Source organism: Phaseolus vulgaris, chromosome 3, assembly GCF_051622355.1.
Source record: "Phaseolus vulgaris cultivar YP4 chromosome 3, ASM5162235v1, whole genome shotgun sequence".
Lineage (NCBI taxonomy): Eukaryota > Viridiplantae > Streptophyta > Magnoliopsida > Fabales > Fabaceae > Phaseolus > Phaseolus vulgaris.
Window position 1 is genome coordinate 41,607,529 of NC_143500.1, and position 24,766 is coordinate 41,632,294.

The 24,766-nt window shown below is 36.0% G+C and overlaps 4 protein-coding genes across 4 annotated transcripts; 2 read left to right on the forward strand and 2 right to left on the reverse strand.

Moving 5' to 3' along the window:
* Positions 1 to 177: 177 nt before the first annotated feature.
* LOC137807660 (Nucleic acid-binding, OB-fold-like protein) lies at positions 178 to 2,658 on the reverse strand. The gene is made up of 4 exons (XM_068608406.2): positions 2,330 to 2,658; positions 2,018 to 2,244; positions 1,844 to 1,944; positions 178 to 714 (listed from the first exon to the last, which is right to left on the reverse strand). Exons 1-4 carry the CDS (start codon positions 2,576 to 2,578, stop codon positions 632 to 634), a joined length of 660 nt encoding a protein of 219 aa, XP_068464507.1. The 5' UTR covers positions 2,579 to 2,658; the 3' UTR covers positions 178 to 631.
* A 3,893-nt stretch (positions 2,659 to 6,551) lies between these two features.
* LOC137807662 (Cyclophilin-like peptidyl-prolyl cis-trans isomerase family protein) lies at positions 6,552 to 8,411 on the forward strand. The gene is made up of 2 exons (XM_068608408.2): positions 6,552 to 7,971; positions 8,116 to 8,411. Exons 1-2 carry the CDS (start codon positions 6,866 to 6,868, stop codon positions 8,216 to 8,218), a joined length of 1,209 nt encoding a protein of 402 aa, XP_068464509.2. The 5' UTR covers positions 6,552 to 6,865; the 3' UTR covers positions 8,219 to 8,411.
* Positions 8,305 to 13,857, reverse strand: LOC137807661 (C3HC zinc finger-like protein). Its single transcript, XM_068608407.2, has 8 exons — positions 13,504 to 13,857; positions 12,991 to 13,204; positions 12,002 to 12,125; positions 11,582 to 11,919; positions 9,791 to 10,594; positions 9,497 to 9,611; positions 9,127 to 9,326; positions 8,305 to 8,693 (listed from the first exon to the last, which is right to left on the reverse strand). The coding sequence occupies exons 1-8, from the start codon at positions 13,581 to 13,583 to the stop codon at positions 8,601 to 8,603; spliced, it is 1,968 nt and encodes a 655-aa protein (XP_068464508.1). The 5' UTR covers positions 13,584 to 13,857; the 3' UTR covers positions 8,305 to 8,600.
* Positions 13,858 to 22,529: 8,672 nt separating this feature from the next.
* On the forward strand, positions 22,530 to 23,516 carry LOC150028848 (uncharacterized). The gene has a single exon (XM_090300151.1). It carries the CDS (start codon positions 22,530 to 22,532, stop codon positions 23,514 to 23,516), a length of 987 nt encoding a protein of 328 aa, XP_090156277.1.
* The last annotated feature ends 1,250 nt before the right edge of the window (positions 23,517 to 24,766 follow it).

Sequence of the window (24,766 nt, forward strand, 5' to 3'; positions counted from 1 at the left end):
AAACAACAAACACTAACTCCATCCCAACATCACATATATAATCTTATCAGTTAGGCTTCAAATACGTAGGCATAAACGCGAAGCATCTCTAAACCGCAAACGCTTTGGAACCAACTTCTAGTGACTTCCAACAATGGCGTATAAATACCAATTCGAGACAGCATAATGAAAAAAAAGTTGAGAAAATCCTACTCACTTTTATTTCATCAATATATAATCAACAATTATTTGTTCAGAAAAGTTAAGTGAGGCCTTGGAAGAAGGATGTATAAGCTGAGCACAAAAGTTTTACAGAATTGTGAGGACGATCGAGCAAAATGAGAATCTGGTCCCAGAAATAAGCATTCACTTGCCACTCGATTGTAAGAACATAAAGGAACTATTCCTCCGAGATCAAACCAAAGAGAAATTGACATTCTTTATCCCCATGCATAAAAAGGAAGGTTGAGCCTCAATATTCTCCCTGATTCTAAATTGCACACAGAAACTACAAGATCGCCCAAACCACCAAGAGTTTTATGCAGACAAATATGAAAACATATAACTTTGTGGTAAAAAAATCAAGACATAATTACAAAATTGAAAATTCTCCATTTTAACTAAATCCAAGTTCCCATTTCGAGCATCTACGTTAGTAATAGCCAACAGCTTTCAGATTATTTTGCTGTGTATCTTGCTCAGTATCACCGCCTTCACCTAAAAATACAACGCGACCTGAAAGGAAGAGGTATTGCATCAAGCAATCTTGTGTCACATGGCAAACATTATTTTAATCATAAGCTACCTAAAAATCTTTAGCCTCTGACAATCCATGGAGAAAAATGGGAAATATATCATGACAACATCTATGTTCCAATAGGATACAGGGGAAGAACAGATAGATATGGAGAGCAGATCAATCATGGGTATAACAAACTAATGTTAAAACTATAAGATTTATGTAGGGAAGGGGGAAAGGAAGAACTTTTAATCATGAAATATTACATTTATGTAGCATGCAATGATGTTACAAAATACTAACCAAATCGTCATTATTTATACTAATAAATAAGCCAAGGACGAGTATACGCCAAAGGCCACTAATATAACAAGATCATTGACATATTTAAACAAGAAAAAATCTGATATTATAATGAAAACAGGATGGTGGAAACCACTCCCAAGGCTGCGTCCCCAATCAGATGACCAATAGAATTCAATTTCATAATATTCCAAGATATTATTAGATATATTGTGAAGATATACTAAGATATTCTAATTTCTAACAACTAATTCCTCTTGTTTTTTAAATGTGCAAGATCAACAAGGAGTAGGGGACAAAACTTACATATATTGAATCATGAATTTGAGCATCCCTTACTCAATATAAAAAGGTTAAGTAGTACAAGGCTCGATATTCTAATTTGTAGAGCTTAACAAATTCATGATTTTAAGGTAAGACGAAATTGAGTAAAAAACAAGGGATTATGATATATACAAAAACAAAACATTGGAAGCATTTTGAACTTCGAAATTATTCCTAGGCCATTTAGCATCTTATGTTAGAAAGCAACAACTAACCAAGTAACATGACATTATAGTAGAATGCTGGGAAAGCAAGCCTTCTGATGGGCAAGAGTCATGGAGTATAAGGCAGAAGAACACAAGACAACAAGCAACATTCTCACTTCATAAATAATTCAGAAAAAAAAAAAAAGACTTCTGGATCCTAGTTCTTACAAGAAAATTGGATAAAACAATAAAAGCACAGACAAGAGCAAATCCAGAGCTAGAAACAACACCGGCAGAGTCATTCAAACATCCAACAGTACCAATCAAATTAACACATAGAGTGAAGAGTTACCGTTCCGACGAACAGCAATTTCCCGAATTCGCCGGGCAAGTCCAGTGATTGGATCAGTGAAGACTTTGGTCTCGAGGTTCCCCTCCACATAGAGCATTGAACTACAACAACAAGCGCCGTCAGTAATGTGCAGTGATTGGTTGATCAAAAGAGTGGCACGTGGGCGAGACTCACCCGGAAACAACGTGTTTGGCAACAAGAGTTCCTAATCTCTGAGGATAAATGGAGACACGATGCCACTGAATAGCGGAACGATTGGCATAATCCCTAGGGTTCTCGTTCTCGAGAGGCCTCCGATTGTTGCGAATCCCACCGGTGCCGATAGAGAGAAGAGTGACGACGGTGCCACTCTTGAGCGTCTTCTGGAACGGTACCTGCCCCGCCTTCCCAACCAGTATGGCCTACACAAAAAAACAGAACTACAATTGAGATTACATTGAACAATGCGCGGTGCTAATTGTGAAATTGGATTTGAAATAGAAATACTCTGTAGATGCCAATGTCGAGGCCGTTCTCTAGGGGGCGATCGGCGACGATCCTTTCCTCTCCTAGCGCGGCGTCGGGTGCGGGTGAGTCAGGTGGTGAGTCGGGTGGTGAGTCGGGTGGTGAGTCAGCCTCGTCCGAGTCGGAAATGAGATCGGTGGAGAAGTGTTGTGGAAGGTGGTGATACGCGTTAGGGGTTCGGAGAAGAGAGCGATAGAGGGTCCTTGATAGCGTGACCATGGAACTCGACATTTTCTGTGTAGTGGTCACTGCTGCTGCTAGTTTCTAAAACCCTAGCAGCTCCACACCAAACCCTTAGTTATTCTTCTATGTAAGAAGTTTTATTTCAAGAGTAAATATTTTTTTATATTTATCTCTCTTTCACATCATTTATTATGCATTATGGCTATGGTGTAGGATCTAGAAAATTAGTGTTAGGATAGAAGTGATACTTAAGATATACTTAAATATTTTATTATTAAAATAATAAAAATATATAAATAGAAATTTAATTATTTGGGTTTTATTTGAGAAGAATTATAGTCTCTTTAAAAATTTTGTTTTTCTCCGTCTGTTCTTTAAGATTTTGATCTTCTTTCTCGTCAGTTTGACAATCGGAAGCTGTCATCAGACCCCTCACAGTGAATACTATAAGACTGCCCGATTATCATTTTTAATAGAATAAGTTCATTTTTGTTCTTATCTTTGAATCAAATTTTGAACTTATTAGGTTTGTCTCTCTGCATAGGCTTTGCATGTGACTTTTTTAGGTTCAGGGTTAATCTTTGTTAGTTCAGGGTCCTTGTGTTATAGTTAGATTTTTTTTATCAAGATTATCTGGTGTAGGTTAAGATACCTTGAGCTTTTGGTAGATTTAGAGTTCTTATTGAGCATCTGCTAAAGTTTAGGATTTAGGTAAGGGAAACTAGTTTAAATTTTCAATAGAACCCTAGGATAGATGATCTGGATGTGGAGGTGACGTGGTCACCAGTTCCAAATTTTGTTTGCAAGATTGATGGTTTATGAGTAATGCAGAATATTGTTTAAAATAAAATGTGAATATGTTGATTTTGACATGGATGATTTATGGTAGATGCTTTTGTTTAAATTTGAACAATTGGTTGATTTATATAATTGATATAATGTAAATTACTTTAGAAGTGAAATTGTTGTTGATGAAATTAGGCATAATTATGCATATTTTTCTGCATATCTCGCTCAGACGAGTTAATTCTCACTCAAGCGAATAAAATGGAAAATGGGGTGTTCTTGGATCCAATCTCACTAAGGCGAAAAGGAATCTCACTCAGGTGAAAATGGGATAAATTTTGGAGGTGCTATTGGGTTTACTTTCGCTCAAGTAAGAGGATTTTTTTTTCACTCAAGCCAGTATAAAAAAAAATCTTGAAATTTTTATTTTTGTTTTTGAAAGCCTAGTTTATCGTTACTTATTGTTTTTAAGTGAAAATTATAAATTTTATTTAAAGGAACTTAGTTATGTGTTTAAGTGATTTTTTATATATGTTTGGATTGTTTAGAAAAGTTTAAAATATGATGTGATTGAATGATGTATTAATGTGTTACATGAGGTATGAAATGGTGTGAAAGTGTAATCAAGACATAGTGTTTTCAGGAAATAAAACACCGTGTTGAAATTGTTGTTATGGTGCATTGATTTGTTAGGCCCCGTAATGAGACGATATTGACTCTATTGATATAATGGAATGACGTAGATGAAGTTATTCAGTGGGTGAGAGTCGAAGGAGGTTTATATGACTTTGTCTGCGGTTTGAAATATAATCTAGTGGTATTTCATGTCATATGAATTTACCCTGTCATATGAGATGATGAGATGTTTATGCGCATGACTGTGTGGATTCACAACGAGTAGTATGACAGATGCAGGTCTTATGATGATAATTTCAATACACGAGTCTTTCAGAAGTAGAGTAAGTGTTTATGTGTTGTGAGTCACCAGAAGTCTAACATTAAAAAGATGATTTATAAATTTTGATACACATTTGATGGTTATATGAGATTGCATTTGTTTTGTTTTGTGTTTTATTTGTAATCTATAATAATGGTGTATTTGAAACCCTATATAAAAGAGTTATAAACATATAATATGTTTATATATTTATTTTACATAAATTATGGTTATTAATTATAATAAAATAGGATGTTACAATGGACATGAGTAAATATAAAAGAAGTAGGTTATATTGTATGAATTTTTATATGTATATCATTACTTTTTATCATGTTATAAATAATAAATATTTATTCACTCTCTATCTATTAGATATTCCCATTAGTATAGTTTTTCTTCTTCGTTATTTTTTTTAGAAAACTAAATTTTGATAACTTGCTTAAAAAGTTGAACAATATATTAAAAATATTCTACATTTATATATATATATATATATATATATATATACACACGCTGATTGCACGTATGCTAACTAGTATTAATACATAAGTAAGTATTAATATTAGTCCCGAAAATAGGAATACTTTGATTAATAGATTATTAATTATAATTTTATTGTAAATAGATTTTTTTAAATATTTTATTTAAATATATTTTTTTAATAACGAATATAAATAGAAAAGTTTGTGTCTGACAATTAAATATTAAATGTACATAAAAAAACTTATATGCAAATAGATTAACCTTTTAAGGACGCATTTACATAAAAAAATTAATCAAAGAAACGAATGTATATTCTCATATTTTATAGATTAGTTTAGTAATTATTTATTATTAAATATTAATTATATTTAAAATAAAGTAACTATGATAAGATATTATTTTATATTTTAAAAAATGTATTAAGTTGCCAATGTTAAAATCCTATTTAGAAATTGTTGATCATGATAATTTTTTGTTTAATTGGTAATTTTGAGTTCAAGCCTTGAACGTGTAAAATCTAATTGCATCAAATAACAATTAATTATTGTGGGTATATAATTATCTTTATATTTAAATTAATTTTTATTTTATTTAAAGTTTTAAACTATTAAGTATGCTTTGTTAATTCAGCACAAAATTTATTATTTAATTTAAATATTTTTAAGTGGTCAATCAATTATCGATAATGTATATATTAATGAACTAAGGTAATCATGATAAGAAGATTTTCTTTTTATGCTTCTAAAAATATATAAAGTGATCAATGCTAAAATCTGACATAGTATGAATCTTTTATATACATCTTCAATGAATCATTGAGTGGGATCATGATTATATTTGTTTAATTAGTAATCTTGAGTTCACGTCTCAAACGTGCAAGATATAATTACGTTAAATAGCAATTAATTATTGTCAGAATATTACTCTCTTTAATTTTTTTATTTTAAGTTTTAAATTAATAGTTATTCATTGTTAATTAAAAAAATACATGTATTCTTAATTTAATTATAGGAAAAGGGTTTAATTGCTTATTTTATTTTTTTAGTCTCTATATTTTTTTAAAAATAAATAAATATATATATATATATATATATATATATTTATTTATTTATGTTCTCGAACAGAGTTGGAAATAGAGAACGATTTGAACACTCATCAGTTGGTTCTTCCTCAATTCCTCTTGAAACAAACTCCACTCCCTCCTTTCACGGCTCTACCCCTCATCTCCGTGAACTCCAAGCTCGGATGGTACCTGCAAAAGACACTCTGACTCTCAAGTGCGAATTCAGTGTTCAACACTTGGTGCTATTAGTATCGGATGATGACATAACTCATTTTTGGAATTTGTGTCTATTTATATGATTACCATGGATCCTTTGTTAATGGGCAGGATTAGGGAGTTGAGTCATTATTAGGAGTGTCTTACCTAGTACTTGATCGTTAATTAATCTCGTTAATCATGTTTAGAGGTTAGGGTTTTGATTGTGTCGGTCGGACCGAATGCCAAGTCAGAGTGTCGATCTTGCGGACCCGTTCGAGAACAATTGATGTCCACTATGGGACCGAGAGAATTAGTGTAAAGAAGAAAGTAGTTGGTGTCAACCAGAAAAATAATGAACGAGAAGATGTCTTATGCTGATTCTAGTCTTATAAACATGTTATTTTTAATTCCTTTTGTTATTTGATTATATTTTAAGTTATTAATTCTTACTGCTAGAATTAAATATTGGAAAATATGTATAAGAATTCGAATAGAACATTTTAAATCTAAAAGCTGAAAGGTAAAGATTTTGTAAATAAGTAATTGAAAAAATTTAACTGACCATGTTGAAATTTAAGAGATTAAACCTCAATGATATCTAGGAAGCGAAAAGCTAAAATGAATGTGTGCATATTTTGGGTGCCTCTTCAGCATATTTCCTTCTCAATATCAAAAGGGACCCACGTAAATTGGTGTACCTAAAATTATAACACGGAACAAACGAACGGCTGTTATACAATATAGCTATTTGCATCTTCTTATCCATGAAATCTCATCAGTATCCCTTTATCTATCTATTGTTCTTCCTTGCTTCGTTTTTTTTTTCTTAATCCCATGATCTCCCTATAAATGAAATGAACAGCAAATGCAGAATAAACCAATTCTCGAGTATTGCAAATTCAACAACGCAGAAATGCTACAAAGAGTAGTGCGCTATTCCACCCAACCATTCAATCCTCCAACTCGCACGATACCACCATCACTTTCGCCAATTCAATTAATACCCACTTCTCCATCTTTCCCAATCCTTAAACAGCAATGCAGATTATCACGTAGAGAGCTCACAATCTTCAGCAACTCTTGCTTGCTACTTCTCTGGGGTACTCAGGTAGTGAATGGATCCAGCGCAAGAGCAGAAACAGCTGTTGCAAACACAAACAACAGTGATCAACCAGAAGAGAATGTTGTTTTTGCAGAAGAGGATGTTGCTAACACAAGCAGCAGTGCTCGAGCAGAAGAGAATAGGGTTTTAGCAGAAGATGTTGCTAACACAAGTAACAGTAACCAACAGGAAGAAGATTTGAATTTAGCAGAAGAAAATGTTACTAACACAAGCAACAGCGATCAAACAGAAGAGAATCTGACTTCCACTCCTAGCTGCACTGAGAGAAAAACTACCAAACAAGTATTCTTAGACATATCTATTGATGGTGAACCTGCTGGTCGCGTTACTATAGGGCTTTATGGAGACGAGGTCCCTGCAGGAGTTGACAGGTTCAGTAAGGTTGTAAGTGGAGCCGCTGGTATTAGCTACAGAAGAAAAGAGTTTGTCAAAATCATGCCCAATTATGTTCAACATGGCGGCCTTAGATCTTATGGGGTGGATGCTGAATTTTCTTCGAGGACAGGTAGCAACTTAGGACCTAATAGTCTAGTTCAGGAATGGGAGAGGGAGTATGAGAAATGTCCTGGGACTAAAAACGTGACTGGAAGTGTAGGCATTATTGTGAGAAACCCGTCAAAACCACCCCCAAAGATGAAGCTGGTTGCAAAGAAAGGGAAGCTGGAGATTGATCAAGAAGAAGTAGGTATTGATCCTAATGGTACAGAATTTGTCATAGTTACAAAGGACTCACCAGAATTGGATACATCGTCTCTTGTAATTGGAAGAGTGATAGGAGGCATGGAGGTTGTGCAGAGGATCGGTCAGGTTAAAACTGTACAGGAGAATACAGGATCTCCATATTTTAGGTGAGTCAAACAGACAATATTTATCGAATCATGTATGATGACTTGATCTTGAGGCACGCATTCTTTGTTTTCTTCCCTATATCTGCTATATACAGTTGAACATGTACCTATGATAATATTGCAATTATACTTATATTATTACAGGGTGGCAAAGCTGATAGGAGACAAGAGAGCTGTTGTAGCAGAAAGAGGATTCAACCGCCCTTATTCAAAGGTCATTGTTACAAACTGCGGTTTAATGCAGTAAGACAAAATTGTATTATCGATTCCCTTCTTTAGTTGATTTCCAGAGTATATGTAAGAAGAAATGTCACATTCTATAATAATCACCACTGTCATCCAACCCTACGTAATGTCTGTCATTTGTATTACAATATGAGGGGGAAAATATTACAGCAGCTCGGTTCCAAATGACAAACTAATTGTCAATTACAGACAAATCACCTGCTTTTGTTAAGATATATCTTCAGTTAAAAAAAATTAAACCATTGATACAACAATTACAAGGCTTTTAAATAGAATAGCATACCACAAAAAAAAAAATGACAGTATACACCACATCTAGATCTAGGAGGGAGCTGTTCTTGAATTACTAATTCTCTTATGCCCTACGTCATGGGTCCAAGCAATTATGTATTTTGCCCCATATTATGAGTGGACTTCATTCTCTTCGTTGATGGAGACATGAAAAGCTTTCTAATTGAACCCACAGGATCATCCACCTGCATGTACACACATGTTATATGTCAAGACAGTGAATCTCCCTAAGTAACCATTCCACACTCAATTAGGCACAGTCAATTAGGCATATGCAGATGTTTACAGACCACGAAAGGAATAGTTTGATGCAACTTGCAACAGTGTTGGAAAACAAGCCACGGTAAAATAGAGACAATATGAAAGACTACAATTTCATACTTTCAGGCTTTCTGTCTTCTTTACAACAGTATTGGCAATTATCCACACTTCGTACGCTTATATAAATGACTAATTTGAGATACAGGTTGAATAATTTAAATCCAGATTTAAGGTTTTGGTTTTCGTTCATGGTCTGTCAAAGAATGGATTGAATTATGTTAAAATAAGACAGGGTCACTGTGATATATAATAGCCATCCAATGATTAAATACAAGTCCTAGTATCAGCAAGAAATACCTTAACAATGGGAAAAGATGAGGGGGATCTATTTGGTGAACGCGGCAACGGATTTTTCTGATGATACAGAGCAGATAATGTTTGTTTCCACCCAGGTTCCCCATCATTTATTGATGCAATCCAGGGGCAGAAGTGTCTGTGCTGCCGGATTGGATCAAATTCCGTTGCTTTATCAGAAGGTGCTGGGTTCTTAAACTTCTCTGGAAAGCAAAGGAATGAAGATTCGTAAACTTTCTATTTCTCTAATAAATTAACTCATGATGACAAGTGAACTACATAATGTAATGCCGAACAGATAAAGATATAATTGTTAGAATATACAAACATTCAGTGTTAATGAATTATGAACGAACCATATCGTAGTGCTTACCTATACTAGAATGTACATCTTCACTACCAATAGGATTCTCTTCTCTGTCAGTACCAACTTTGCCATCGGAAGTCTTACGCAAAACAGAAAGTGCTTCACCTTCTGCAGAGTCTTTCTGTACAGCAATACTATAGTTAATGTGGACTTCCAAACAACTTGTCATGGCAAAACTACTTATGATCAAGCATTTTGTTAAGTCTTTGAATACCAGAAAAGATAATAACTAGGCAATAATTTATTTCTATAATTGTCACAAGTTACTATCTGTCCATTTGACAAATAAAAACCACTAACCTGAGCACCACTACAATATCCAGCAGCTGAACTATTCAATTTATCAGCATCTGTGTGTGTAGTCATCTTATCGTTAAGACAAAATGATTGTCCTGCATGATGGGTGTCCACGATAACATCTGAATCACAGATCCTTGTTTGAGAACCATTTTCATAATCTGCGGTCTCCCTGGGTTCAGATGACTCGGGAACAAGTTCTCCAATAGAAGAATTAATGATATTGTCAGTTTTCTCCTGTAAATTTGATTCATTACCACCTTTGTTAACAAAAGCATGATCCCTAAAATTAGAATCATAAGAAAGACGAGCCCTTAAATTCTGACCAATAACAGGCAGAGATATTATTGCTTTAAAGTTTTGCTTTGTTGGGGGAGGCCCCCCTGCAATTGTCATATTTAGACTTGAAGAAGTATCCTTTGATGAATTTGCAACATCAGGCCTGGCACCCTGCCTATTTTCAAGATCATCTTTATTCAGTAAATTGTGGACCACACAAGCATTTTCACCATTCACTTCAGCATATCCCACTAGTCTGAATGATTCCACTGGCCGGGGAACAGTACAGAATGCCCACAATCCAATAGTGGCTCCACATAGGGTGCAATCTAATACTGCAGAATTTGGATCCACTTGTTCCCCAATAGAATCCATGGAATTTTCATCTATTTTATTTTCATCAGTGCCAACAGAATGAATTGCAAGAGTAGTTGATTTTTTTAGAGACTGATCTGATAAATCCTTACAATCAACTACATAAGGTAGAGGACGAAGTTTCCAACCGCATAAACTTATAAGCTTTTGAGCCTGCAAAATTTAAGAGCACCAGTAATCATTATTTCATAGTGGAGAAAATAAAGGAATGTTAATATATACACTAAGATGTTTTCCTAAAGAAAAATAAAAGGGTAGAGAGATAATGAAAATATATTGATACAAGACGATTCATCAAAACCATTTGGCCATTTAGTGATAAAAATCCAGGATAAACATTACTTATGTTATGCTTAAAATGAAGAACATATGTATGGAAGAGACAGATACATAATATCATCAGCCAAGTTTCAACCTTAATCATGGTTGTTAAACTCATGAATTTAATTTTAAACTTGTGTGAGGTTAACAATTCTAGGAGTGAAAAAATGTGTTGACTTGAACACAATTCATTTTTGTTTGACTTGGTGAATTTGAGAAATTCAGTCAGAACCGTTCAAAGTAACGAATTTGTGGGTTTTGTTTTAACTCTGAAATTGTTTGTCTACATTTTACATGCACATAAGCATAAATTGTATGTATTGTCAGTCACCATTTTACAAAATGTCTGAAATTGGTTGGTCAAGGTACTCAACCAAAATTACTGTTTCAACGCCCACTTCCAAAAGTAGGAAAAAGGATTTTAATATTTATTTTCGTATTATGTGAACAGTTATGAGTTTACAAGTCAATGAAGCTGCAATAAGTTTTCATAATGAGTTTGACAATCTTGCTTCTAATTCGTTTGCAAATGAATCGTAGTTCAAGACAGGTTCAGTTTTGAAAAGCACCAACTGATAAAGCAGCACCTAAGTCAAAAATACATGTAGAATCTATCTTAAGAATGTTAATTAAGTGCACGAGCCTGTGAGCAAACAGAGAAATTCTATCTAGAAAATAAGTGTCATGTTTATTCAGCATCAACAAAAATGGACACAAAACGAGACCACCATACCAGATCACATCCACTAATTGAAGAAAATATTGTCATACTGGTACAGAAAATGAGATTTTTGAACGTAATAGAAAATCAGTAATTACCTGATAATAAAATTTCAGTTCCTCCTGACTATTAAGATCCCCAATCCCAAAATTTTCAGTAGATCCATTTCCATACTCCAGCAGCAAAGATTGTCCAAGAAAGTCTTCCAGAAGTGGGCTTTGGCTTTGAATGTAGGCTATAGCTGAAGATGAAATTTGTGGAAGAGCTGATAGTTGTAAGAGTGCAAAACAGTGTTTTCTGAAATTTTCAACTAATATCTCAGGAGTTGTAGGAGGAAATCGTGCCAGTGTTTCATTGCAGGCATTATCAATCCATGGGCAAAGTAATTTATGTCCATTACCCAACTTTAAGCTAAATACTAATGCTGCCTTCTCCACTGAACAGAAGACATTCTAGTTAGAAAACTCATATCATTGAATGTTGTTGTGAGTAATATAATAACTGGAACAACAACATACCCTGTTGCTGATTCCAAGATGCTGGTGTAGAGAAAAGAAGACGTGCTCCACATGCTTCACAGGCTATGGTGTCAATATCCACATTGATCCAACCTCTACTAGCACAATTTACTGCACTCACTACCTGAATGCAAATATCAGACATAAAATTATATGCCATAAAATTTGGCAGAAACAGTGTGGGGAAAGATGACAAAGAAGGTTGGCAGTAAACCAAAGTTTACTAATTATACAGCCGAATCATTTCTTGACAAATGGAAGTCATAAACCATGAGGCAAGAGACTTTCTTTATAAAAGTAGATGATACTCTTTGCCAGATATTGTTAAAGGAGGATAAGTTTTTACTTCAACAGGACTGTCATTCTTAATTAAAAGCAAACAACCTAGCAGAAAGCCAAATAGAATTAGTTTTGAGTTTCAGTAGAACAAGCCTATCTTAAACAGCTTATCTATAAAGGACTGACAAATCATATAAGGCATCTTCACTAGCACAGGGTGTTACTTCTAAGAATTCCTTCATAGTTTACAAATAGACTGAATGAAGCAAAATTCCCAATTAGCCAAATGTTTTGTAATTTGACTAATCAATAAAAGGTTTCCCATACTTTGTACCTTCATCAAACATTGTTTCCAGTTTATTATGGTGTATCTGCCTCTTATATTTTAGCAACGCATGGACACCCACACACATATACTGAAAGCTTAGAATTATAACCATGGCACTAAGATGGCGGTACACAGTAATAAAAACACAAGAATTGATTCACTTTAGGTGTGTTTAGGAGCCAAATTTTGAAGGGAAGGGAGGGAATTTTTTTTAATTTTCGATATATATAACCAAATTTTATAATATTTTAATAACAGATTAATATAAAGTTATTGCCACGATCTTTTATTTTAATAATCTTGTTCTTTCACTGTAAAACCCCAGTCCCAAACACACACGCCCTTATCAGTAGGGAGAAGAATATAGACAGCAAGAAATTACCTTTGGTTTAGCAAACCATGAGATAGATTTGAATGTAGCTAATCTTCTCATAAAATCACCACGATCCCACGGTCGGCAGAGTGGTCCCTGCAGTGCCGTGGTCGCTGCCGAGGAGGACTGCTGTCCATCAGCAACATCCCCTCTCCGATTCAACTCCATCAACCCTGACTGGTAAGGACGTTTCTTACTCCCTGATAACTGCACTCCAGATGAACTGCAAACACAACCACAGACGCATTAGTTATCATTACCAATCCCTATTTCCTACAAAATTTTGGTCACAAAAACCAATGATACAAGCACACACGCTAAACACTTCAAATCAAATTCCATAGCAAACAAATTAACAGAAGTAGCAAGATGCAACACTGGTAACCAGTAACTAGAATTTAGCAAACTACTGTTACGCAATGTGATGTAATGAGTGTAGATATAAACGTTTATCGTGATTCATATCGTGTTATTATGAAATTTCATGGATTGCAAAGCGAGAAAATTATCGAAAAAGAGAACCTGGATGAGGACGGGGGTTTGGGAGGATGGAAGAGCTTGTCCATGATGGAATGGAATCTCTTCTCAGAGTCTTGCACCATTTCTAAATTATTTCTTCAATTCAGATTTCAAAACAAAAGAGTGAGTGGAGCATCAAAGCAAACGCAAACCTAAAAGCCTATTTCAGTTTCAGTTTGGGATCAAAGGCGTTCTGTTTCACTTCCGCTGGCCTAAATAGCGGCTACGGTGATTTCCGAACTCGCCTTCACCTGCTTCAAATTTAAAGGCCCTGTTTGGATTGTGGCTCTCCTCCAATAGCAACTGTACGTATGTATCATGAAGGTTGGATTCGCTTCACACAAATAATGCTAGGCCTATTCTTTGGGTTTGGGCTCAATTTATTCTAACTCGTAATTTTATTTTATTTTGTTCGTTAAAATTTATTTTTACTGTTTTACATTTTCATGTGTATGTTAATTCTAATTTTAACATTTTTAATATATATTTATTATATGATTTGTTTAAATTTAACATAATATTTAAAAAAAAAATAAGGTTAAAAGAATTTGATGTTATTATATGAGGAATGTGAAAAAGAAGATAACTTCAAAGTTACCAAAAACTAAATAGAATATAATAAGGAGAAGAAAATAAGTTTTGACCATTATTTGATTAGAGGAGTCATGAATTTAAGATTTATGATTTATAATCATGCATCAAGTTGCTCATGACATCTACATTTGATTTCTTATTCTTCACACTTCATGCGTGATACGAGTTTATTGGACAAATAGGAATATCATATCATAGACAAAAACTCTTTTTTCTTTATTTTGAGTTTCATAATTATGCTACATAATTATTATGAAACGTTAGTCTAACACATGAATTAAAAGTTTAAGCTCATAAATTGTACCAGATGAATTCCAAATACCTCAGTACCTAGTTCGACGACATGTTCAAAAGGTATTAAAGATCAAAAGAAGATTAACGAGTTTGATCAGTAAGTAAACATTAGGTAACATGTCTTAACCAAAATCCAAACGCTAATACGGTCCAATAATAATGGACTCATGATAATCATATAAATAGTCACAAGTTTCAAGAAAAAAGTACATCATTATCGCACATTAATTATAGCAAGCACTGAATATCGAACACTTACTTGATCATTGGAGCACCTTTTGCAAGTGTACTCCCAATCGAAAACCTACGAATAAAGAAGGAGTTTGACTAAAGTGAAGAATCAAAGGTTGACAAAGGTGAGGTGAAGTTGTGAGCTAAGTGGAAGAAGGAAGAGTGATTGACTGACTAACCGAAGATAAGGGGTCTTACTGAGTCCCCTTTTAGACGAAAACATAAATTATATATATATATATATATATATTTATAATTTTGACTAAATTGATTCATAAACAAGCTTAATACCTATAAGCTAAAAAACGGTATATTAAACAATTTCAATAATAGAGTTCATTGATATTCATTGTGTAGCAGATACTATCACACATACAACCATACCTAATTCAATTAAATTATTTTACCTGAAAGGAAATATTCTATAATTTTGTTGGTGAAGAATTATTTTTATTTTATTTTATTCAATCGTTAATAACTTTATTATTTTTATATAAAAGTAGATAAAAATAACGGAGTTCAATTGAAACCAATAAATATAATCATCTTTTCATCCACACCCGAATAAATAAAGTTTTGAAAAAAAAACCTGTTAGTGGAGCGCATTCATCACTTATATAATATTTTTGTAATTTATTTTATATTGACTTTTTTTTATAAAGTAACAAATGCAGCATTTGTAAAATAATTATAATCTTAAAATAGAAATTTAACGTGATGAATTGGGTATTTTGAGAGCTCCTATGAAATTAAAGTTGAAATAAAAAGTTTTATATTTAACCAAGGAGACAAATTTTATAAAACACATGAAAAAAAAAAGTGTATTCTGACTACATCTGCTACATTTGATTCACTTCAGTGTATTTAGAATGAAAAATTTATAGTACAAAACTGTGTATTAAAACCTGAAATATCCATTTGAAAATAAAATAAATGAGTTTCAATTATTGTTAAGTAGAGAAAGTTGGGCCCAACAAAATACCGGTACCCGAAAAGCCCGGTATAAGAAGAGGGAAACACATAAGCATAAGTGAGAACTTGAACCCTAGTTTCTTCTCTATAAATTAATCCTTACGTCACTGTCTTTTTTAGTAGTAGGTTTTGATTCATAGCATCTTTCTAATCAAGGAAATCACAGTAGAGAGTGTGACACGGTGGGACTTCAGATCTCTGCTGCTCTTTTTCCACTGTTTCCTTGATTATAGATATGTGCTGGATCATGTTTTCGTCCTCTTTCATTCAATTAACTAACTATGGCTATTTCATATTGTTTTTCTTATCTTGTATGAATTCAATTGCTTTCATCTTCTGTTGTTGTTGTTATATGAAACTCTCAAGATCCTTCATCAGGATATCAGTTCAGTTTTCTGAATTTGACCATATATTTCCGTTTTTGTTTAGTGTTGTAATCTGTTCTGAATCTGAAATTTCCTCTGGTTTATTCTTTGGATTCGATTTAAGTTTGTGTTTATAAAAATTGGAATTGTTTAAGATTACAATGTGTTTCTTATTTCGTTTATTTATTAGAATTTCTGGTTTAAATCCTTGAGCCAGTTACTCTTTTAGCTTCTCTTTGGATCACGGTGAGTAGTTTTTATGGAGATGGAAAATAAGGTGTCAATCATGTTTGGTGTTTAAGGTGAATTTTGGGTGCGGATTTGTAGGAGAGAATACCTAAGTTTTTTTTTTTTCATAAATAAGGAGATTTGTGAGAAATGAGAGGTGCACGTGGCTATTCTGTACTTTTTTTTCCTAGTTGAGAGGCCCAGTGACTGTGTGAGACATTGGTTGTGTCCAGTGGTTTTCATGGAACTACATGCATTTTTGAGAGCCACAATGATTTGGCAATATTAAATAACAAAATTGTTTCATTTCAACAATTTTTTTTTAAATTGTAATATAGTGAATAGTTCTCAACACTCAATCTTTTAGAGTGATACTCGGGTTTTTGGAAGTATTTTCATGTTCACGATTTGAGAGAAATAATTGATGTTTGAAACTTCCCTAATTGATTTTATGCATGATTCTTTTAGGAGAATTGATCTCTTTCCCATAATTGATTGAGTTTTTTGAGTTTGCAATCTATTATACGGTTGGAAACATCCTTTATGGGATGTTTTTTTTTTTTCATTTTCCTTTGTATGTTTTGTTTTATTGATGATTTTTATTTAAGTAGGATATTAATAATTTTGGATTTGTATTTATTTAGAATTTGTAATAGTTTAGGAATTTTATTTATTTTTTATTATTATTTAATAGGATATTAAATAATTTATGATTTATATTTATTTTAATTTTGACTAATTCAGGAATTTTAGTTATTGATATTTTTACTTAAATAGGACATTGTATTTATCTAGATTTTTCAATAATTTAGAAAAAAAAATTATTTAAATTTTTTAATCAAATAAGATATTAAATTATTTATTTAAGATTTTGAATATTTTATGAATTTTATATATTTTATATATTTTATTTAAATAGAACATTAAATAATTTATAATTTGTATTTATTTTTGGATTTTAACCAGTTTAAGAATTTTATTTATTAATTATTTTTATTTAAGTAAGATGTTGAATAATTTAGGATTTTGTATTTATTTAGAATTTTCAATAATTTAAGAATCTTATTTATGTTAAATTTTTATATTCAAATAGGACATTAAATAATTTAAGATCTGTATTTATTTAAAATTTTAAATATTTTAAGAATTTTATATTTTTATTTGAATAAAACATTATATAATTTAGGATTGGTATTTTTTTCATATTTTGACTAATTTAGGAATAACAATAAATAATTTTTTCAACAATCATAGATATATTTCGACAATTTCATATAATTTATAAACTATATTTGTTTTAAGCTAGGTTTTACACTAAAAATAATATTTTAACTAAAAACAATTATAGTCCACAAATAAATAATTCAAACTATTCTTTTAACAATTCTTAAATATAAAGGTCAATTTGTACTTATATTCTTATCCATTAAAAAAAGCATTTCAATCACACACATCATTAACAATTTTTCATAATTTTTTTTACAGTTTTCATTATATTTACTTAATTCAAATAATCTTGTTTTCTTCGTATTCTTTTCTTAAATTCACTTTCCCAAATTCACTTCATAACCGAATTTATTTTTGTTTTTTTTGCTGTAATAGTTTGCAACATTCCACTCTTGATAATTTCAAATCACTTTTGTCCATGTAGTTATGAATTTAAAAGTAAAGTGTGAGGAACTTAGACTGATGTGTGTTTTACGTAAACAGCTCATCTAACCTTCTATTTTTGTTTTCATTTTTCATAAATGTGAATGGAATGTCTTTTGGTTTCTTAAGATACGTTCTTAAATCATTGAATTTTGAGTGGAATTAATTTATAAGTACAATTTTTTCTGTTATGAAAATGGATAAATTTCTATAAAATAAAAAAAATGGATAAATCGTACATAAAAAGATGAATACAACAAATAGAGGTTCATCTATCTTGTCTGCTTTGCGATATGAAAAAGTTGGTTAGGAGAAACTAGGCCTACATTCAATGTATTACATACACCATATTGCATCCAACTTCAATAAGAAATTAAAAAATTCAAAGTTGAAAACACAACTCATTAATATGGGTATTACACTTTCTCACACTAGCATTGTCTATTATGATACGTGACAAAAAAAATTATTATTGACCTGAATGTACTTTTCAAGTTATGAAATGAAACAACTCACTGTTGAAGCTAGGTTATCAACAATGTGGCGAGATAGTTTCATAGATAGCACAACTAACACTACAAAAATGGACTCACACAATTGATGGAGGCAAGAGGTATGGACAGATGACAACCAACTTAGTTGAATGCATGGACTATATTTTAAAGAGAGCACGATCGTTGCCAAGTTATGCTCTTATTAAAACAACATTTGAAAGAACAAATTCATGGTTTGTTGAAAGAGGAATGAAGGCAAAGTACATGGTGTGAGTTGAACATCAATACCCCGAGAATATTATAACCTTACTCGGAAAAAAAATGAACATATAACTTGGTTGTTGACCTGTGTCATACACAATCGAATGAAATTAATGATGGTTTGATTTTTAGACATTTTAAGCTCATCGACTCCTTTATCCTCATGTAATTGTCATTTATTCTACTTATCACTTGCAACTAGTAACATATGTTAACCCAATTTACAGTCTACACAACATCTACAAGGCTTTCGAAATTCAATTTCATCCAATCAAAAATAAAGATGACTGGTCAACATATACGAGTTCATACTTCATTCATGAACCACACATGCGTCATAAATATTCAGGAAGACCAATAACTACTAGGATCCATAACGAATGGATTAACAAGCTCAAAATAATCCAAAAAAATCTCTTATTGTCGCAGTGAAAATCACAATAATAAAAATTGTCTATATAAACAATGATAAATAATTCATTTCGTAATTTCATAGTGTATGGTAACATATAATCTAACAATACTAATTTAAATTTGTTTGCAATTGCATTCTATTTACATAACCAATTTCGTTAATTAATTAATTAACTAAACTAATCTTTTTACTATATTAAAAAGAAATGCATAGTTTAAAAAAAAAAACATTTAGTTATAAATTTAATTTGAATTTACATTTCATTATAAGTAATTTTATTACAATAAAAAAATATCCAACATTAGTTAATTAAAACTATCTAAATATTTTTTAAATTACAACGATATATTATCCAAATTAGATTCAATTATAAAAATAATTAAATACATAGTTTAAAAAATAAATAAAAAATATGTAGTTATAAATGTAATTTACATTTACATTAATTTCATTATAATAAAAAAAATCCAACATTAATTAATTACTTAAACTATCTAAATATTTCTTTAAATTACAATGATAAATTATCGAAATTATATTCAAATAAAAAACACTTAGTTATAAATGTAATTTACATTTACATTTCATTATAAGTAATTTAATTACAATAAAGAAAATCCAACATTAATTAATTACTTAAACTATCTAAATATTTCCTTAAATTACAATGATAAATTATCCAAATTATATTCAATTGCAAAATAATTAAATACATAGTTTAAAAAAAAAACATTTAGTTATAAATGTAATTTACATTTACATTTCATTATAAGTAATTTCATTACAATAAAAAAAATCCAACATTAATTAGTTACTTATATTATGTAAATATTTCTTTAAATTATAATGATAAATTATCCAAATTATATTAAATTACAAAATAATTAAATACATAGTTTAAAAAATAAAAAAACATTTAGTTATAAATGTAATGTACATTTCATTATAAGTAAATTCATTACAATAAAAAAATATCTAACATTAATTAATTACTTAAACTAACTATTTTTTTAAAATTACGATGATAATTTTTTCATATTATATTCAATTAAAAAATAATTAAATAAATAGTTTAAAAATTAAATAACATAAAAAACATTTTTTTTTCTCAGCACATAAAAAACATTCAATTACAAGATAATTCATTACAATTTTTAAAGTCATATAAACAAAATTGAAAAAAAAAGTGTACCGGTACGGGGCGAGGCCGGGACCCACCTGGCTGCCCGATGCCCAGTCAACCTGACCGAGACCAGGGGAACCTGGCTGAGGCCTTAGAAGACTTGGCCGACAGGCCGACAGGTCGAGACCTTGGAAGACTTGGCCGATTGTCCGAAAGGTCGAGACCTTAGAAGACTTGGCCGGCAGGCCGGCAGGCCGAGACCTTGGAAGACTTGGCCGACTGTCCGAAAGGTCGAGACCTTAGAAGACTTAACTAAGACGACCGAGACCACAAGGATTTGGCCGATGGCCGACCCACACCACGGGAACTTGGCCGATAGCCGAACCCTGTTACAATTAACACTCAAACAAAGATCAGTAAAGCTAATCCATCATCAAGAAGTAGGTAATGCAACCCTAAGCGGTATCTACCTCGATAAACGGGCCCAACAAGGTAGGTCCATTAGAATAATATAAATAGCGCGCATCCCAAGGAGTAAGGTATGTCATTATTACTGTTCACCTACCTGAGAGCTAACCACCCGCTTTACTGACTTGAGCGTCGGAGTGCCTTCGCAGGTACCCCCACCATCCGGTGTTCACCCGACGACCGAGTCCCGAGTGCCGAAAGATAAGCAGAAGGAAGAGAAGGATCCCAGTTCATCACTCAGCCACCTGCCCGACCGAAGGAAGGAGAAGAAGACTTCAACAGTTCTCTAGGTCCCATCTCCCTAGCAGGAACAATTGGCGCCCACCGTGGGGCCGAGGGAAACTAGCTGAAGGAAAAAAGTAGATGGTTTCGACAAGAAGCATGGAAAGAATGACTGAAGCCGACCAAACAATGCTGCTGCTATCTCTCCAGAGGGAGATGGCCGAGATGCGAAGAAAGGCCGAGGAGGCCGCTCAGAAAAATGAGCAAGAGCTGCAAGTTCTCCGCAGGGAGAACGAAGATATGAGAAAGAAGCTGGGGGAGGAAGGACCCTCTGTCATACCGACGAACGTGGTCGGCAAGTCCTACACCTCTCCCCCCAACCCGGATGTGGCCGAGGGGACGAGAGGCCGACCCCCTCCCCACGAGACTGAAATGGGCGACGAGTCGTGCCTAATCAGATCCACCCGGACGACCCTGACGGCCGACCCGAACCGCCGTCACCCCTTTACGAACAACATCATCGAAGTCCCACTTCCTGAGAAGTGGAAGGGTTTCAACCGAGATCGATATGACGGGTCCACCGACCCGGACGAGCATATGGACGCCTACACCACCCATATGAGTCTCTACACCTCGGACGACGCTGTTTTGTGCCGAGTGTTCCCCACATCCTTGAAGGGTGCAGCCCTTAGCTGGTTCACCAAGCTCTCACCCAACTCCATCGACAGCTTTGCCACGCTCGTCACAAAGTTCGAAACACAGTTCGCGACCAGCCGGCCGCATCATCTGACCTCAATCGCCCTAGTAGGCATCCGCCAGGAGAAGGGAGAGTCGCTGAGAGCCTTCGTGGATTGGTTCAGTAAAGTGGCGATGAGCATCCGAAATCTGAGTCCGGATGTCGCCATGCACCACATGCTGACGGCCCTGCGCCCGGGGCCCTTTGCCGACAACCTATGCATGCAACCAGCCGACAGCCTGGATGAGCTGAGAAAGAGAGCCGCTAAGTACATGCAGCTGGAGGAACTAAGAGAGTTCCGCAACCAGGCCCGTGCCGAGGCCGGCGGAGAAAGGAAGGAAGAAAAGGACCGCCAGGCGCGGCTGATACAGAGAACTGACCGGCGACGGGAGAATCGAGACCGACCAATTCGATTCTCGAGATACACGCCGTTGACGGCTGAGAGAGGGAGGATCTTGGACGAGGCCCTCAACGCCGAGTTGATCCCTCCCCCAAGGAAGGTAGCCAGCCCAAATAATGCCGACCGGAGGAAGCAGTGTCGGTACCATCAAAACACCGGACACTCGACCGACGAGTGTCAGGCCCTCAAGGATAAGATCGAGGAACTTATCCAGGCTGGGCATCTCCGCTGTTTCGTCAGGAATGGCCGAGACCCACCCGGCCGGGCGGATCCACCCAGGCGGACGAGGTCACCCCAGCGCGGCCGAGAAAACCAAAATAACAGAGGCGACCGGCAACCCGCAAGGGCCGACCCCCCTCGAAGGGACGATCCCCCAAGGGAGGGCGATAGGACCGAGAGGTTATCAACACCATAGCCGGCGGTTTCGCCGGGGGAGGAAGCACAAACAACGCCCGGAAGAAGCACCTCCGGGCGGTACACCAGGTAAACGCCGTGGCGTTTCGACCAAGGATGCCACCCATCACTTTCACGGACGAAGACTTTAAAGGCGTGGACTACCGCCAGCAAGACGACCCGATGGTGATAGCGGTCGACATAGATCGATTCACCATAAGGAAGACCCTCGTGGACCAAGGAAGTTCGGTAGATATCCTCTACTGGAAAACTTTCAAGGCCATGAGAATGACCGAGGCCGAGATGATGCCATACGACGACCACGTGGTAGGATTCTCGGGCGAGAGAGTGGGTACCAAGGGATATATCGACTTGTACACCACCTTCGGAGAGGGGAAGAACACCAGGACCATCAAAATCCGGTACCTGGTCATCGACGCCAACACCTCCTACAACATCCTCCTCGACCGACCATCCATCAACCGGCTGATGGCCATAGTATCAACCCCCCACCTCGCAATGAAATTCCCTTCAAAGACAAGAGACATTCTCACAGTCCACGTGGACCAGAAAGAAGCACGAGAGTGCTACGCCGAGAGCCTCCGGGTGGAGCCTCTAAGGGCAGACACCTCTCCCCTTCGGGCGAGAAAGTCCTCCCGAAAGGACCGCTCCCCCAGGAAGGACCGGCTGAGAGAGGCCCAACCAACCGTGGCACTAGTAGACCTTGATCCCCGGGCAACCGAGGATAGGCTAGAGGCAAGAGAGGAGCTGAGGAGGGTCCCCCTCCTCGACGAAGAGCACAGCACGACTGTAGGGACAGCCTTGGCGGCGGCCGAGGCCGAGGTCATGCACGCCGCGCTAAAAAAGAATGTCGACATGTTCGCATGGACGCCGGCCGACATGCCGGGAGTCAGCCCGGATGTCATCACCCATCGGCTGTCCATATTCAAGGAAGCCCGCCCGATCTCCCAAAAGAAGAGGGACTTGGGCGACGAAAAACGACTCGCGGCGAAGGAGGAGGCCGGAAAGCTCCTGTCGGCCGGATTCATAAGGGAGGCCCGATACACGACATGGCTGGCCAACGTCGTCATGGTTACCAAGCCTAACGGTAACTGGAGGATGTGCGTCGACTACAGAAACATCAACAGCGCATGCCCGAAGGACACCTAACCCCTCCCGAACATTGACCGCCTGGTGGATGGGGCGGCCGGCCACAAAATTATGAGCTTCCTGGATGCTTACTCTGGCTATAACCAGATAAGCATGCACCCGTGGGACAAGGAGAAGACGGCCTTCATGACGGCCGATGCCAACTACTACTACGAGGTCATGCCGTTCGGCCTCAAGAACGCCGGGGCGACCTACCAGCGCCTCATGGACAAAATTTTCAAGGGTCTGATAGGTCGGGCGGTAGAAGTCTATGTGGACGACATAGTCGTGAAGTCCGACTCGTTCGAGCAACATCTGAAGGATCTGGACGAGGTCTTCAAGGCCCTTAGGGGAGTCAACATGAAACTCAACCCCGAAAAATGTACCTTCGGGGTGGAGGGAGGAAAGTTTCTAGGCTTCATGCTCACCCACCGAGGGATAGAGGCCAACCCCGACAAATGTCAGGCCATACTCAGCATGAGAAGCCCGAACACCGTGAAGGAGGTACAACAACTCCTAGGACGGCTGACCGCCCTCTCTCGGTCTGTCCCCCGCTTGGCCGAGAGGACGAGGCCGATCGTTCAGTTGCTCCGAAAAGGTAAAAAATTCTTCTGGGACGACCAATGCGAGGAAATCTTCAAAAAATTCAAAGAGTTCCTCGCGTCTCCGGCCGTCATCCAGAAGCCGAGACCCGACATCCCAATCCTGATATATCTAGCAGTCTCGGAAGAAGCAGTCAGCGCTGCCTTAGTGCAAGAAGCCGAGGGCGAGGAGCGACCCATATACTTTGTCAGCCGAACCCTCCACTCGACCGAGACCCGATATCAGATGATTGAGAAGGTGGCCCTCGCACTCGTCCTCACGGCATGACGGATGCGCCCCTACTTCCAAAATCACTCCATAACTGTAAGAACCGACTACCCTATTTTTAAAATTTTATCTAAACCGGACCTTGCAGGGAGAATGATAGGATGGTCGGTCGAACTCTCCGAGTTCGACATACGTTATGAGCCGAGGGGCGCCATCAAGTCTCAATGCTTGGCCGACTTCTCGGCCGAGCTGACACCACTGCCCACCCTCTCGGCCGGTTGGACTCTCTACGTGGACGGCTCCTCAAATAAAACAGCGTGTGGAGCGGGAGTCGTGCTGGAGGGGCCGGGCGATCTCCTCTTGGAACAAGCCCTCCAGTTCGGATTTCGGGCGACCAACAACCAGGCCGAGTACGAGGTCTTGCTGGCCGGGCTGAACCTAGCCTACGACATGGGAGCGCG

Excerpts from the sequence above, each read along its gene's own strand:
- LOC137807660 (XM_068608406.2), bottom strand. The coding sequence starts at position 2,578 with ATGTCGAGTTCCATGGTCACGCTATCAAGGACCCTCTATCGCTCTCTT. Across the intron at positions 2,245-2,329 it reads TCGACATTGGCATCTACAGA|GCCATACTGGTTGGGAAGGC; the intron begins GTATTTCTATTT and ends TTTTTTGTGTAG. Across the intron at positions 715-1,843 it reads AATTGCTGTTCGTCGGAACG|GTCGCGTTGTATTTTTAGGT; the intron begins GTAACTCTTCAC and ends TCTTCCTTTCAG.
- LOC150028848 (XM_090300151.1), top strand. The coding sequence starts at position 22,530 with ATGGTGATAGCGGTCGACATAGATCGATTCACCATAAGGAAGACCCTC.
- LOC137807661 (XM_068608407.2), bottom strand. The coding sequence starts at position 13,583 with ATGGTGCAAGACTCTGAGAAGAGATTCCATTCCATCATGGACAAGCTC. Across the intron at positions 13,205-13,503 it reads AAACCCCCGTCCTCATCCAG|TTCATCTGGAGTGCAGTTAT; the intron begins GTTCTCTTTTTC and ends TTGTGTTTGCAG. Across the intron at positions 10,595-11,581 it reads AACTGAAATTTTATTATCAG|GCTCAAAAGCTTATAAGTTT; the intron begins GTAATTACTGAT and ends TAAATTTTGCAG.
- LOC137807662 (XM_068608408.2), top strand. The coding sequence starts at position 6,866 with ATGCAGAATAAACCAATTCTCGAGTATTGCAAATTCAACAACGCAGAA. Across the intron at positions 7,972-8,115 it reads ACAGGATCTCCATATTTTAG|GGTGGCAAAGCTGATAGGAG; the intron begins GTGAGTCAAACA and ends ATATTATTACAG.